This window comes from Cibotium barometz, chromosome 50 (genome assembly GCF_041138505.1).
Source record: "Cibotium barometz isolate CiBa-2024 chromosome 50, ASM4113850v1, whole genome shotgun sequence".
Taxonomy (NCBI): domain Eukaryota; kingdom Viridiplantae; phylum Streptophyta; class Polypodiopsida; order Cyatheales; family Cibotiaceae; genus Cibotium; species Cibotium barometz.
The window spans coordinates 14378390-14393259 of record NC_141095.1 but is presented as its reverse complement, the minus strand read 5'-3'; the positions used below and the strand labels follow the sequence as shown (position 1 = coordinate 14393259).

At 54.5% G+C, this 14870-nt stretch overlaps 1 protein-coding gene across 2 annotated transcripts in view; it reads left to right on the top strand.

Annotated features, from left to right (window-relative positions):
• The first annotated feature begins 479 nt into the window (after positions 1 to 479).
• The window catches only part of LOC147609840 (uncharacterized), an 87753-nt gene continuing 73362 nt past the window's right edge, over positions 480 to 14870 (top strand). Inside the window, exon 1 of one of the 2 annotated variants that reach the window (XM_086787318.1) lies at positions 480 to 1060. In XM_086787318.1, the coding sequence (XP_086643444.1) occupies positions 692 to 1060 (369 nt within the window). In that variant the 5' untranslated portion in view covers positions 480 to 691. The remainder of the gene's footprint in view (positions 1061 to 14870) is intronic. The other variant, XM_086787319.1, reaches the window with a different exon arrangement.

Below are 14870 nucleotides of genomic sequence, written 5' to 3'. Positions count from 1 at the left end.
GAGCAAGAGTAAGGAGATAGTTCAAGTCCATAGTAGGAACATGAATCCATGTAGATAGCATCTTTCAAAGAGAGAGAGAGAGAGAGAGAGAGAGAGAGAGAGAGAGAGAGAGAGAGAGAGAGAGGAGAGAGAGAGAGATTTTAACAACATAGCCAAGCCAACAAACTGCATATGATCCATACGATGACATCAAAGTACATGGAATGGGACATAGACACATGATTTCTTGATTAGAAGCATGATACAGAGAGGGGGGGAGGATACGCTTGATCCAGAGAATAAGATTTAACCTAAGATCTCTTGATTAGGATTTTGTCAGATTTCGCTTTGAAGCACACTCTAAGGGGAAAGTTCAAAGTTGCCCCGTCCCTCCCTCTCAGTTGGGGGGCCGTATTCGATCCACTCAACCCCATGCTTGTGTGAACGAACTCCAACATCTTGTTGGGCTAACAAGGGTGCACACGTGCAAGGCAGCATATGAGCATCATTCCTTGGCATTCTGTCACGAGGGGCGCACACGAACCACCAACACTACCACGAATTCCAAACCGCTTACCGTAGCCTGCAAATTCTCCCGCCAATCAGCATCTGTGTGACCCCCTGATAGAGTACTTAACAGCACAAGAAGCAAGACTGCACATCAAGATTTTCACTGGAGTACGTGAGAAATTTCTGCAGCAAATATAAGGGCATGGAAGCAGGGCGAGCAGTCTCCATGCTCTCTTCATCGTCTTCATTCACAGCCCAGCTTGCATCATCATCATCATCATCATCATCATCAACATCATCATCACCGTCTGCATCATCTTCATCGTGTTCATCGTGTTCATCTGTGGGCTCCCCCGCCATAGCCTCTCTGTGTTGCCTTCCTTCCCACACTTTCGTAGCCAAGAACGCCGGCCATTGCTCTCGGCATCAACAAGGAGATCATCGCCATCTCTTCCCCATCATGGCGAGCTCAGAGACCACGGTAATCCCTTCCAGTGATGGACCCACCACTTCTGCACAGACAGCCCCTGCCTCGGCCATTGATTTCCTCATGCTCTGCCAGCGGCTCAAGGTGAGTTTCGACGCCGTTTCTCTGTTTGATCATTTTAAGGTTACAGGCAATTGAAGGGCTCATTTCATGTTTACGGCCATGGAGGGCCCTTTGGGTTTGAATTTAGGGTTTCTGAGTTTTCAGTCATTGCAGTGTGGACGGCAATGAAGTAAAAAAAAAAAAAAGTGTTTTGATATACTGTAGGGATGCTGGTAAACTCTAGTAATTGAACAGTCTGGCGGTAAGAGGGACAGGCCCATGTTCCATTCCTCTCCCAGACAAGACGGCTGCTTATCTCACAACCCAAAACACACATGCACACCTCCCCTCCCCCCCAGCCCCGCCCCGCCCCGCCCCCTTCCCCCTTTCCCTTTTCCCGCGGCTGCCAACTATCACCACCACCCTGTAATTGAAGGTTTTTTCTTCCCTATGTGCATAGACTTCTCGAGAAGTAATTTGCACCCTACATGTGCGCCTTAAGCCAGATGTTTTGAGGAGGACTCAATGTTAGAATCCGTTATTGAAATCCAGAAATCGTGTCTCAAGAGATACATCTTTCTCCCACGAGTTTCCCTTCTGAAAATGATTCTTCCATTCGAGAGGCATTTACTGAACATGTGTGATCATAAGAACTCTTTTGTTGTTGAGATATTTTTTTAAAGGTGTCGTTAGAGACAGTTTGAGTGAAATCTTCGAACCGAATGAGTTTCACATCAAAAACATGACTATCTTCAGCCCCCAGCATTTCTTGTGGATGGTTGTTGGCGATGAATCTTTACACTTGATGGTAGGTCTAGTTTACAGGCTTCTTTGTAAAGTACCTTTAAGGTGTCGTGAGAGCAGTTTGAGTAAAATCTTCGAACCGAATGAGTTTCACATTAAAGACATGACTATCTTCAGCCCCCAACATTTCTTGTGGATGGTTGTTGGCGTGAAAGATACGATGAATCTTTACACTTGATGATGGTAGGTCTAGTTTATAGGCTTCTTCGTCCAACCTGGAGCTAGTTGATATTGTGTTAATTCTTTCTATCTTTAGTGGTGCATATGCCCTATCAACTACCTTTTTTAATAGTTCTTTCTATTTGTTATGATCCTTAGTGCTAGGCTTAATTATGGCCGAGTCTGCCCTGCATCTCTGGGGAGCTCTAACAGAAACTCAGTACGTAGACCTTTGTATGAATTTATGCTCTTATGTGTGTGTGTGGGTACGTGGAGGGTGTGTGTCTGTGGGAGCATATATTGATACCAAGTTCTACACCTGCTATTAGGCACTGATGACGTTAGTGGGGATGTCGTAGTATCTAGTCCAGACTCCATACTATGCATGATGGAGTTGATGGTTTATTGTCTCGTGGATGACTAACTACCAGAGGTTATAAATTGCACTTTCTTATAAGGTGAATTTGGGCATGTTCTTGGATTCATCTCAGTATATATATACCTTTGTAAACTTGTAAAGCTCACTAAACCTTAGAGAAGTTTAATAAATTCGTTCCTTTGCCTACTTGGGCTTGACCACCTTGAACACCCCAATTGAACACTTCTCTGATTCACTTAAAACTTTGCTCTATGTTGAGCAGCGCAAAGACTCTATTTAACAAGTTGCAACATCGTGTGTTGTCCTTGCAAAAAGTTAAGACGTTGATTGCACCTTAATGTTTTGCAATCCCGCAGCCAATGGGGTCCTAAGCTAGTGTTATCATGTTGGTCACTTCCCTTATGTGGACGGGCTTTCGAGGACACCCAGATGCCAACAAGTTATGATGTACAAGCTTTTTATCTAGGAATAGAGGGCTAGGCAAACATGGTTTTATTGACCGTGCTTGGCAGGCTGACATGGATTTGTGGGAATCAACTTTTGCACGCCATGTAAACAAGCCTTAAAAGGGAAGGCTTCACCGAAGAAGTCTTCTGAGAAGAAGCCTGACACAGAAGAAGTCTTCTGAGAAGAAGCCTGACACAGATCGCACCGACAGCAAGGATGACCACGATTCAGACCGTTCTTGCTCTTGCTTCTTCTCAGTGGTGGCTTGTGTATCAAATGGATGTAAAATCTGCGTTCCTTAATGGTGACCTGCTAGAGAAGGTGTATGTTGAGTAGCCTCAGGCTTTGTTGTTCCAGGATCAGAAGGGATGGTTTACAGGTTACGTAAAGCCTTGAATGGTCTTAAACAGGCTCCCTGGGCTTGGAATCAAAAGATTGATTCCTTCTTTGTTCGGAATAGTTTTCAGTGATCGGTTGCAGATCCCAACTTATATCTCTTTCGGGAACCCGGCATGGTTACGATTATCATCCTTTTTGTGGATGATCTCATTCTCACCGGCGGTCATGTGGAGCACATTGGCGTGACGAAGGCTACCTTGTCAGAGGAGTTTGGGATGACCGACCTAGGCTTACTCCACTTCTTTTTGGGATTGGAGATCTTTTTTTTTTTTTTTTCCTGGAAAAACGATCCTTCTATTAGTTAATGAGAAAACGCCATAAGGCTACAAAGCTCACCTCGCAAGGAGGGATAAAAAACACACAGTGAACACCTGAGCTCCACCCCCGTGGCTGGCCGCTCTTTGGGGGGGGCTACCTAGTAGTACATGTGGGAGGTGAGAAAAGCCAAACTGGAGGCCTATAGTGCCAAGTGACATCCTCGCCCCTCGCGATGAGGAAAGGGCCAGGCTGCCAAGTGCGGAGGAAAGCCTTGCGGCGACTTCTCATGCGATCCGAGTCGCCCTGAAGTTTCCCCCAATGTCCTCTCAAGGTGTGAATGATGTCCACCCAGAGGGCCTGTATGACCTCCGCCGGTGGAGTCGCCTGGCGGTCAATGGTCTCCCTGCATCGGGCTCTCCATATGTGCCAAGCCGTCATGCTGCTGATCATCTCCCATCTGTGCCCGACCCCCTCCTGAGGGACTGCCGAAGAGAAGTCTCTGGCGTCGGAATCACCGCCATCGCCCTGTCAGAGACTTGGATGGTCGCGCTGCCAGGGACGTCCTCATATCCAAGGGCCGGGCCGCTGTTCGTGGCCCAAGCCACCGCACCCCACGTCACCAGCATCTCACCTGGCGAGCCTGCAAAAACCATCCTGAGAGCGCGCTGCCAGACCTGCTGTGCCTGTGGGCAATCCCATAAGCAGTGCCGCTGCGACTCCTGTGCATGGCCGCACCGAGGGCAGGATGTTGGGTGTCTGCCCAAAGCTAGCCAGGCCCCCACAGCCAGTCCTCTATGCGCTGTGAGCCAGAGAAAAAGCGTCACCTTTCGGGGCCGGAAGCTGGCCCAAAGGCGCTGCCAGAAGTTCCTAAGAAAGGCAGGGGAGAGCCCCTGTCTCGCCGCCAATGCTCGGCCGCCGCCGGGGTGCTCGCTATCCCATGCCTCTGAATTCGTCGCCCCAGCCTCGCTGTGTACTGAAAAAAGGGGATGCCTGGGCTGGTAGGGGCCGAGTAGGGATCTCGCCAAAACCACTCACCTGGATCCCACTGAAGGCGAATAAGAGGCCTGCTGTCCCAAGCCCATAACCTCCAAGAACAGTCCTCCCCTATCGAGGCTAGTGAGGGGTCTAAATGCCACTGTCTCTGATGAAAGCCGACCACCCGCACCCTCTGAAAAGTACAACCCTGGAGCTCATCCAAATCTAGTCGTGTCCTCTGAAGCTGGCCACCCTCTCCCACCTCGAAAGTGAGTGGGGCGACTCTCTCCGCTGTGCCGCAGACCGCTAGAAGGATCTCATGCCGAGTGAAGACGCCCATCCACTGTGGAGGTGGAGGGTCCTGTACTGGGGTCCGCCACTCCCGGGGGATGGCCGCCTGAATGTCCTGTCTCATCAACTCTCTGCCCCTCATCCCACTGAGTCTCCTCTCCTGAGCCTCTAGAGGCAGCTGCTGAAAACATATCCAGTCGTCTAGGGACTGGGCTGGGCCGGAGCTCAACTGGCCCCACGACACGTGAGACCGCGATCCAACCATATGGCCACTGGGAAGTCGAATCAAGGGGTTCCAGATCAATGGCTGCCTCAGGCGCTCCTCATCGGTGCCCGGGGGAGACTGGAAGAGTGACGGCCTCAGATGCGCCCAGGCCCTCAGAAGGCTAGCTGCAAAACGCTCCTCGAAGCCAAGGCCCACTCCTCTGGATCGCTGCTCTGTAAAGATCCACCTGATGCTGGGGGTCCAGGGGCCGCTAAGAGAAGGAGTGCGGTTGAGCATCCTGGAAACAAGAAACTCCTTCCACGGCTCAGCGCCTAGTAGGAGGCCACGAACTACCAACTTGCCAAGCAAAGCTTGGCTTTGGCAAATAGGATCAACAATGCCCAGGCCGCCTCTCTCCCTCGGCTGAGTGATCACAGCCCATGCCACCTTGGCCCTGGCGGGCCGCCCGTCGCCACCGGACCAAAGAAAGTTCGTGATGAGCCTGTGCACCTGGCCAATGCATGCCCGAGAGAAGGCCCAGCAAGAAGTGATGTACCACATGGTAGCAAGCAGAACCTGGTTGGCCACAACTACTCGGCCAGCCAGAGATAAACGAGCGGTACTCCAATACAGAAGCTTCTTCCGAATGCTCAGAAGAAGGGGGGCTATCTGCTGCTCCGGAGATATGTCAATGCCCACATAGCATCCCAAATAACGCACTGTAGTGCCGGGAGGCAGCGATTGAAAACCATCAACTGGCCTCCAAGTCGGGGGGGGGCATAGAACTGACCCACAACCCACACGACTTGTGCCAGTTGATCAAAGCGCCCGAAGCTCTGCAAAACCTGTCCATGGCTGAGGCGAAGCGGCGGAGGTTCTCCTCTCCTCCCTGAAGATAGACAGCAGTGTCATCCGCAAACTCCGAGTCTAGGAGCTCCTCCGAGGTGCGGATGGGAAGCTGGAGGCCCCGCAAACCTGTATCCTGTGCCGTCAAAAAAGTGCTCATGGCCTCCGCCACAAAAAGAAAAAGAAAGGGCGCCAAGGGGCACCCCTGCCGCACCGAGCGCGAGGGCTGGAACCTCTCTCCGCGCACGCCCTGTATCAGCACCTGGCTATGAGCCGATGTGTAGAGTGCAGAGACCCCACGGATCCACTGAGGGGGGAAGCCCATCCTCTCCATAGTGCCTTCCAAGAAGGCCCAGTCCACCCGATCATATGCCTTCTCGAAGTCGAGAAGGAGCACTACCAGATCCTCCTGCCGAAATCTAGCCAAAGCCGTGTTAGAAGTCATCTCCTGTCTAGATTTATACACCAGGGCCTTTGTTGTGGGTGTGCCCGCCCTTATGAGGTGTTTTCCCATTTTTCCCCACTCTCCGCATTTTTCCCCTATTTTTTCCCATTTTTCTGAGGCTTGGGAGGGCTGCCAGAGGGTGCCAAGAGCAGTACAGTGCTGGCCGACTGGGTGTTTATCAGTCGTGGGCACTCTTGCTGCTGGCCGACTGGTTTTGATCAGGTTTTGGCACCAGATAGCTGGCCGACTGCATAAATGCAGTCGTGGACCTTTTTTATCAGTCGTGGCCTTCTCTTATGCTGGCCGACTGCCCTCTAGGGGAGTATATATAGGTCCTCAGCCCCCATACCTCATTTGTATCATATCTCGGGATCTTCTTGTGTATATAGAGCAGAGTTACACGCCTACATCTGTCTCTCTCTTGTGCTGTTTTTCTGCCTGCGTTTTTGCTCGTGTTCCCAGATTTGGTCATCATCTCCGCTGCATATTCTGACATGGTATCAGAGCCCTAGGCTCTAGATAGGTCTTGGGATTTGTGTGAGCAAGAGGGGGCTGTTTTGTGGCTGATTGGTGGACTGTTTTGGACTGTACGGGAAGAGGAGAAGCAAGAGGAAGGCGGGCTGATTTGCTGGACAGCCACTTGCAGGTATCAGTTCTTCTTTGTTCCCACCCACCCACCCTTTTCAGAGTACATCCCCGCTATGGCAGATCTGTTAGAGATGGCCGAGAGACATGTGAAGATCCCGACACTCCCCACGTTCCCGGTGGACCGTCAGTTGGACGGGAGCAACTACGGCATATGGAAGGTGATGATGGAATCCGTTTTGGAGTCTTACGATCTCGCCGATTTCGTCGTTGTTGGTGTTCCACGGCCGGAAGTAGAGGAAGGGGAGTTACCGTCAACCCGAAAGGACCGGGAGGCCCAGACGCAGATGTGGGATCGCGTCAACGCCAGGGTCCGTTCGTTTATTTTCCTCAATTGCACACCGCAGGTAATCAATCATATAAAGCATATGACGCTGGCCAGAGGTATATGGCAGCATTTGGCCTCACTTTACAACAGGGTATCGCCCATGAAGAGGATTTCCTTGGAAGTACAGATGCGGGTTATGAGCCCTGCAAAGTCGTCGACGATGCGGGAGCATATTAACAAGCTGCAGGCTCTTCAGCAGGAAGTTCTCCAGGCTGGGAAGGAGATATCGTCAGAGGACATGGCCATAACGTTGCTGTAACATTTGCCCTCTTCGTACTCAGCATTCTACTCGTCTTTGATTACCAGTGGGCAGGCTCAGCACCATCACGTGGGAGGAGCTTGTGCCCATGGTCCTGGACCAGGAGGAACGATTCACGAACCCTCCTCAGGGTGGAGGTTCGGAGGCCTTTACTGGCCAACGGTCGAAAGGCCGTAACTCGGGCAAAGGGAAGGCTTCATCGGAGAAGTCTTCTGAGAAGAAGTCCGACGCTGACCGCGAGAAAGTGAAGGCAGAGAGGACCTGTAATGATTGTGGCGAGAAAGGCCACTACTGGAGACAGTGTCCCAAGCGGAAGACCGAGAAGGCTGAAGACTCCTCAGCAATCATGAAGACTCCGGCTTTTGTGCACCTGGAGGTGATGGATACCGATGCTTCATTTTCTTCAGGCAGAGAGGAGATTGGAGGACTCTCCGCAACGGATACTCGGGAGTGGATTCTCGATAGTGGTGCTTCCAGGCACATGACTCCTTCCCGTTCCGGTTTACAGGATCTCTGCAGGCTTTCTGGTCATATTCTTACTGGTGATACATCCACTATCCCAGTTCACAGTGAGGGCAGGATGGAGATAGTTCCCGATGGCAGAGGGGGGAAGCATTCCTCCCAGGTGTTGTATGTTCCGGCACTTGGTTTTCATCTGTTGTCAGTGCATCAGGTTTGCAAGACTGGCGTACGGGTGGAGTTTGATGAGCATTTTGTTGCTCTCCGGGACAAAGCAACAGGCCAAGTGGTTTGGGAAGGTGGAGTGGAGAATGGAGTTTACAGGCTTTCAGCACTCCCTCTCCCAGGTCCTCAAGATTGTGATGAGTGGCAGTCTGGTAATGGCTACTCAAGTGTGGATACGCTGCAGGTACAGGCTTTCCGGGACCAGATGGTGGATAGCTTACCAGTAGATGGCAGCAGTTGGCAGGAACTTTCCAGTACTGAGGTTGGTAGTTCTTGTGTTCGTGAGTCAGAGGAAGCTGAACAGGTCACTTATGCTCTGATGTCTCGTCGTGTTCGGGACATAGAACTTCCAGTAGTTGAGGATGTTCTTTCCACGGGGACCTTTCGGAAAGCCAGGCAGGTGACAGGTGCTTACTTGCAGAAGGAGGTGGTTTCTCCAGGCTTTGTGGTTCCGGATTCAGAGGGGGTGGTTGACAGGTTTCATCAGGTTTCCAGGACTTGCTTGTGCACCGTAACAGGTGTTGATCCTTGTGAGCAGTGTGATGTCTCTGTGACTCAGAAGCTGTATGGTTCATTGATCTGGTTGATGGACACCGGATTGGACGGGAGCTTCCTGATGAGGCAGTTGAGCTCTTGGTTGCAGATGTCTCCTCGGGAGGCAGGATTGCGTTTCCTGTGGTTTCTGCGACATGCGAAGGATCATGGACTCTTGTACACAGGAGGGGGATTGTTGGATGGAGTCCGACTCCACGGTTGGAGTGACTCGGTTTGGGGAGGAGATCCGGACACGAGGAGATCTACTTATGGCCCAGGAGCAGTTTTACGGAGCAGGAGGAGGTTACATTGCAGGTTTGGGCTTCCATTGGAGGAACCCATGGTCATCCAGAGGCACTTTGTTCGTGAACAGATCGTTGCTGATGACATCTTGCTGGAGTTCTGTTCGACGGAGGACAGTACGGTGGACCTCTTCACGAAGTCGCTCTTAGGATTTGCTCAGGCGGCACCCCAGCTCCCAGTGGTTGGTCACAGCCAGGAGCTGAGAGGGGGTGTTAGAAGTCATCTCCTGTCTAGATTTATACACCAGGGCCTTTGTTGTGGGTGTGCCCGCCCTTATGAGGTGTTTTCCCATTTTTCCCCACTCTCCGCATTTTTCCCCTATTTTTTCCCATTTTTCTGAGGCTTGGGAGGGCTGCCAGAGGGTGCCAAGAGCAGTACAGTGCTGGCCGACTGGGTGTTTATCAGTCGTGGGCACTCTTGCTGCTGGCCGACTGGTTTTGATCAGGTTTTGGCACCAGATAGCTGGCCGACTGCATAAATGCAGTCGTGGACCTTTTTTATCAGTCGTGGCCTTCTCTTATGCTGGCCGACTGCCCTCTAGGGGAGTATATATAGGTCCTCAGCCACCATACCTCATTTGTATCATATCTCGGGATCTTCTTGTGTATATAGAGCAGAGTTACACGCCTACATCTGTCTCTCTCTTGTGCTGTTTTTCTGCCTGCGTTTTTGCTCGTGTTCCCAGATTTGGTCATCATCTCCGCTGCATATTCTGACAAGCCGTAGCCTCCCAGAAAGAGAAGATGTTATCCAGAATGCTCCTATCTTGGATGAAGCCTGTCTGCGTGGAGTGGATGATGTCCGGAAGGTGAGGCTGAAGCCGCCTGCTGATCGCCTTAGCTAGGACCTTGTAGGCCGTGCCTAGCAAGGTGATCGGTCTCCACTGTCTAATCTCCAGTCTGTCTCCTCCCTCTTTGGGGATCAAGTGAATCAACCCCTCTGCCATGCTGTCCGGCATGACTCCCGACTCCATAATCTCCTGGAATGCCAATCTGAAACCCCTATGTAAGAGACCCCAATACCTCTGGAAGAAAGCCACTGAGAGACCGTCCTCTCCTGGGCATTTGCCCCGAGGTAGTGCCTGAAGAGCCTCCTCCAGTTCCGTATCCGAGAAGGGGGAGAGAAGGGAGCGCTGCAAATGGGCCGGGCACAACCGGTCTCGTGAAGCTCCAGACTGTCTCCCGAGCCTCTCTCACCCTGTCATCTGCTGGCTCAGCAGAGAGAAGATCCTTGTAAAAATCTGTCTGCTGGCTCAGCAGAGCGAAGATCCTTGTAAAAATCTGTGGCTATCGCCCGAACCCTGGGGGGATCCACCACAACCTGGCCATCAGCCTGCCGAAGACGCCTGAGACCCTCTCGTCTGAAGCGAGGCCCTGTCGCCTCAAAGAAATCTCGAGTCACTCTGTCTCCAGCCTGTGTCCAAAAAGAAGCCCGAGCATGGAATCGGAACTCCACCCTCCTCTCCTCGATGGATCTGATCTCAGTGCGAGCTGACTCCATCTGCTCTGAGATCCAAGGGCTCGTAGGATCCCTCTCCTGGAGTCTCTGAAGGGATGCTAGACTCCTCCGCAGGCTCCTCTCCTGCTCTCTGAAGGCCTCTAGACGGTCCAGGGCAGTCTGTCTGAGCATCCGACTGATCTCCTGCAAGCCCCTGGCAAGATCGCTGGCTGCCGATCCTCTCCTGAACTGCAGCTCCTGCCAGACCTGCTCAACTCTGGTCGCAATCTCGGGCTCCTCTACGAGACAATCTGGAATCCGGACGCTTTGGCCCCGCTCTCCTCTCGTAGGGTCCTCGATCTGGAGAAGCACTGGAAAGTGGTCTGAAAACGAGGAGCCTGCAAGTATGCCCACAGTGCCACCTCTATCACAAGTCCACTCATCAATGTAAAACCTGTCGATGCGGGAAAGGTTAACTCCTGTGGCCCGTCTATCCGAGCGCGAGAAAGATAAACTCCCCTGCAACCTGCCAAACTCCGGGAGCGTCCACGGATCCTGGCCTCTCACCTGCAGCACTAGTTCCTCCCAGGCAGCGAGCTCCGGCCCATGAATGGTCTCCTAGCTGCCCCCCATCCTGTCCTCTGCATCCTCCAGCATGTTGCAATCCCCCCCTAGGCACCAGTGGTCTGCCAAGGGGAGGGACTGCCTAATGGTGCTCCAGAACTCGGCTCTCCCGGTCGCCCCATTAGGGGCGTAGAAGTTGAGGAAGCCAATGCGGTCTTCCCCAACCCGAAGGATGATCCACTGCGCTCGACCGTGAACCAGAGTGCCAGAGTCCACAACCTCGGATAGAAGCTGCTCGCTGACTGAGATGCATACTCCACCCTGGTTCCCCTGGGAGCCATATGCCGGTGACCAAAAAGTGTGACTCCTGCCTGGCAAGATCTTCCCGCTGGTGCGGGTACGCCCGGCAGAAAGGTGGTGCTCCTGGATGAAAAGGATATCTATGGGTCCTCCAACGAGAGCCCTCTGGATCTCCTGGCGAAGTCTGCCCCGACCAATGCAGCAGCGATGTCCACCGAGACCCTGGATGTTCCATGAGAGGATCCTCATGGATGAGCTATGGCAAGTGAAGCAGCCGCCACTGGCTCACCCCTCTCAGCCGGCCCGGATGATCTGCCCTCCGCTCTGTGAGTCTTGGGCGCCGGCTTGGAGGGAGAATAGTCACTGTCTGTCCGGGTGCGGAGTCTCTCCAAAAAGAGGGTGACCTGTCTCTGTGTCCAGCCCCACTCCGCCTTCGCCCTGTGCAGGGCATAGGCGTGAGACCAATCCTCTGCATATATGTATCTAAAGGTAGGCTGCACCCTCGGGGCGGCATGGAGGAGAATCAGTAGCACCGCCTCAACTGAGGTGTGGACCGGATCCACCCGCCAATCTCCTATACCAAACAAGCTCATGCGGGCTGAGTGTAATCGGGTCTGCAATCGGTCCGTGAGCCCCAAGTCACTGAAGTGGTGAGAAAACTCCAGTATCTGATCACGCAAAACTTCCTCTACAGTGTTGCAATCCCATGCTGTGTCTGGGGCAACACTGAGAGGAAAGGAGAAGGCCACCATGCTGCTCACCACTGAAGGAGAACGAGAGGGATGGCACACCACACAAACTCGCAAGGGCGCGACCAGTGTCTCGAACGGGCCAGCATCCAGCTGGAGGCACCTGAAAAAACCGTAATCCACTGGTAGCCCCATCACTCGCGGGGGCCCCCCAAGGGAGGCTGGAGAGAACTCTGTGGCGGGCGAAGCTAGGATCGCCATCTCCACCGGCCCGGAGTGGCAGTGGAACAGCCGCTGGACTGAACTCTGGCCTACCCAGCTGCGCTGCCCCGGGGCAGTGGGTGGTCTGGCGAAGTATCCTGGAGAGGCCGAGGGAGGGATGCGGGCTCGCGGAGAGGAGGGGGGAGAGCGAGGAGAGGATGGAGAGGCATCTGCCAGAGGATAGGTGTCAGGGGGGGCCGCCGGGGAGGCGGGAGGGGGGGGGCTGGGGGGGGAGAGGGGGGGTGGAAGGGGTGCTCTCCGGGTGAGGGGAAGAGGAGCCGGGGTCGCAGAGTGCGGCCCAAGATCCTCAGGAATCTGCTCCAAGAAGGGGGCGGGGCCCCCCGCGGGGGGAGGCGAGAGCGGGGTCTCCACGTGGGAGGCTCCACCAGCGGCCTCAACGGGCACTGAGTCTGAATCCTCGTCCATCGGGGTGGGACCTGCTGGCCGCCTATCCCTGACTGGAGCATAAGTGCGGGTAGGTGCCTGTACGCCAGCCGGAGTCGCCTGTCCGCCAGCCTGTGCTGCCTGCTGGCGTCTGCGAGACGGTCCCTGCAGGCCGGGCATTTCCGCCGGCGAACCTCCTGCCATCCACCAGCCTCCTGGGTCTGCGCGGCATCCTCCGCCGGGGCCTGCTCGTCAGATGATGGCGCCTGCTGTGGCAAGCCAGGGATGTCCGGTCTCTGAGGTGGATGGCCACCCCTCGGGTCTCCTGCAGGGGGTCCAGAGGCGGCATAGCGTGAAGGATGAACCCCCTTGCGGGGACAGGCGCGTGCGAGATGGCCCATCTCCCGACATGTGTAACACTGGCTGGGGAGGCCCGAATACTCCACGCACTGTATCAGATGTCCTCCAGAAAGACAAGGGAGGAGGATCGTCTTCGGGAGGGACTCCGGTGACGGAACCACAACACGAATGGCCGGGAGTCCTGCTGCCCGAGCTATCACTGAAGCCGCTGTCTGAGGCGTCTCCACCACCTGCCCGAACGCCTTGCCAATGGATGACAAGAGGGGCAAGTACTCCCTACGGAGTCCAGGAAAGCAGATAGTGACGGGAAAACCTGTCGCGCTTGCCAGCGGGTCAGAAGCGGGGTCGAAACCATGAGTCCATCGCGCCAGGAACGCCCGGGATGAGCGGAGGGCAATGGGGCTCCGAGCCAGCACCATCTGAGCTGCCTAGGGGGACTCGAAATCCACCTGGTAGTAGCCACGTCCCAAAAAATCTTCGCAGACGATCTTGGCGGGCACGCCAACAAGGCTGCCTTGCAGAAGGTCGCGAAGCTCTCTCCGCATCGGACGGCTACCCACTATCTTGCAGACCAAGGAGGAGGCCTCAAGAGCGGATACTGTGGAAACAAACAACTGATGATCTTCAGCTGTGAACTCCAGACGGAGACCGGAATCGGCAGGGGTAGTCGGAGCGGCTTCCATGGAGTCCTCCAGAGGGAAAAGGCCAGAAACCGGGGTCACCAACGGGAGGGACACAGCCCTGCGAGGAAAAAGAGAGGCGAAGAGTTACAGGATAGCGGAGGCGGGGCGGGGGGGGGGGGGGGGGAGGGGGGAGCTGAGGCGGGGGAGCTAGCGGAGGGGGGAGGGGCGAGACGGAAGGGGAGGAGAGGGAGAGAAGGCGGAGGGGAAGAGTCGTGCAGCGGAGGAGAAGGCGGAGGGGGTAGAGGTGGCGGGGGAGAGAAGCGAGGCGGAGGAGGAGGCGGCGAGGGGGGTGGAGAGGCGGGGGAAGGAAGCGAGGAAGAAAGCGGGGGGGGGGGGGGGGGGGGGGGGGGGGGGATGGCGGGGGAGGAAACGTGGAAGGAGGCGGAGGAGGAGAAGGCGGGGGGGGGGGGGGGGGGGGGGAGAAGTCGGGGGAGGAAACGAGGAAGGAGGCGAGGGAGCGATGGCGGGGGAGGATGCGAGGCAGAAGGCGGGGGGGAGAAGGCGAGGAATGGCGCAAGGAAGGGGGCAGGGGAGAGGACGGAGGAGAAGACGGGGGACAGGCGGGGGGGAGAGGGGGGCGTGACGGCGGCGAGAAGCAGCGGGAGGGGGAGAGGCGAAGCTCGTAGGCGCAGATCGTCAGTCCCAAGTCGTGCCAGAGGGGGTTTTTCGTCTCTCAACAGCGGTATGTTCATGAGTTGCTTGAGGCCTTTGGGATGGAGAACTGCAAGCCTATTACTTCGCCGATGGACCCAAATACAAAGTTAACAGGAGTGTGTTAACGGGAGAGTGATTAGCACCCGGAAACACTCTTGGAAGCTCGAGAAACACCTTAGCAAGCTTGGATATGGAGTTGGGAAGGAGAAAAGTGCAGAAAATGCAGCCCAACAGCCCTCATGAAGGAGGTGCCAATCTCTAGAGAGAGGAGGAGTGAGGTGGTGAGTTGTCCAGTGTAGGTGGCAGGCAAGTGTTTTGTGGAGCAAGCTAGAGTGGACACATGGCTGGTTACTCCCTTTGTACAAAGGGGATAAGGTCTGGGCAGTGGACATTGGGTTTTGTCCACCTCAGGACATCAGTGTGTGTGAACATCGGGCTGCTCACAATTTATAAGTGAGTTTTGGTCGCCCAAAACTTAATGAAGTGTGTACACACTCACTTAAAAACTAGTGCTAACTCCTAAGGCTAGGTTTATGACCAATACTTACCACCTGTCACA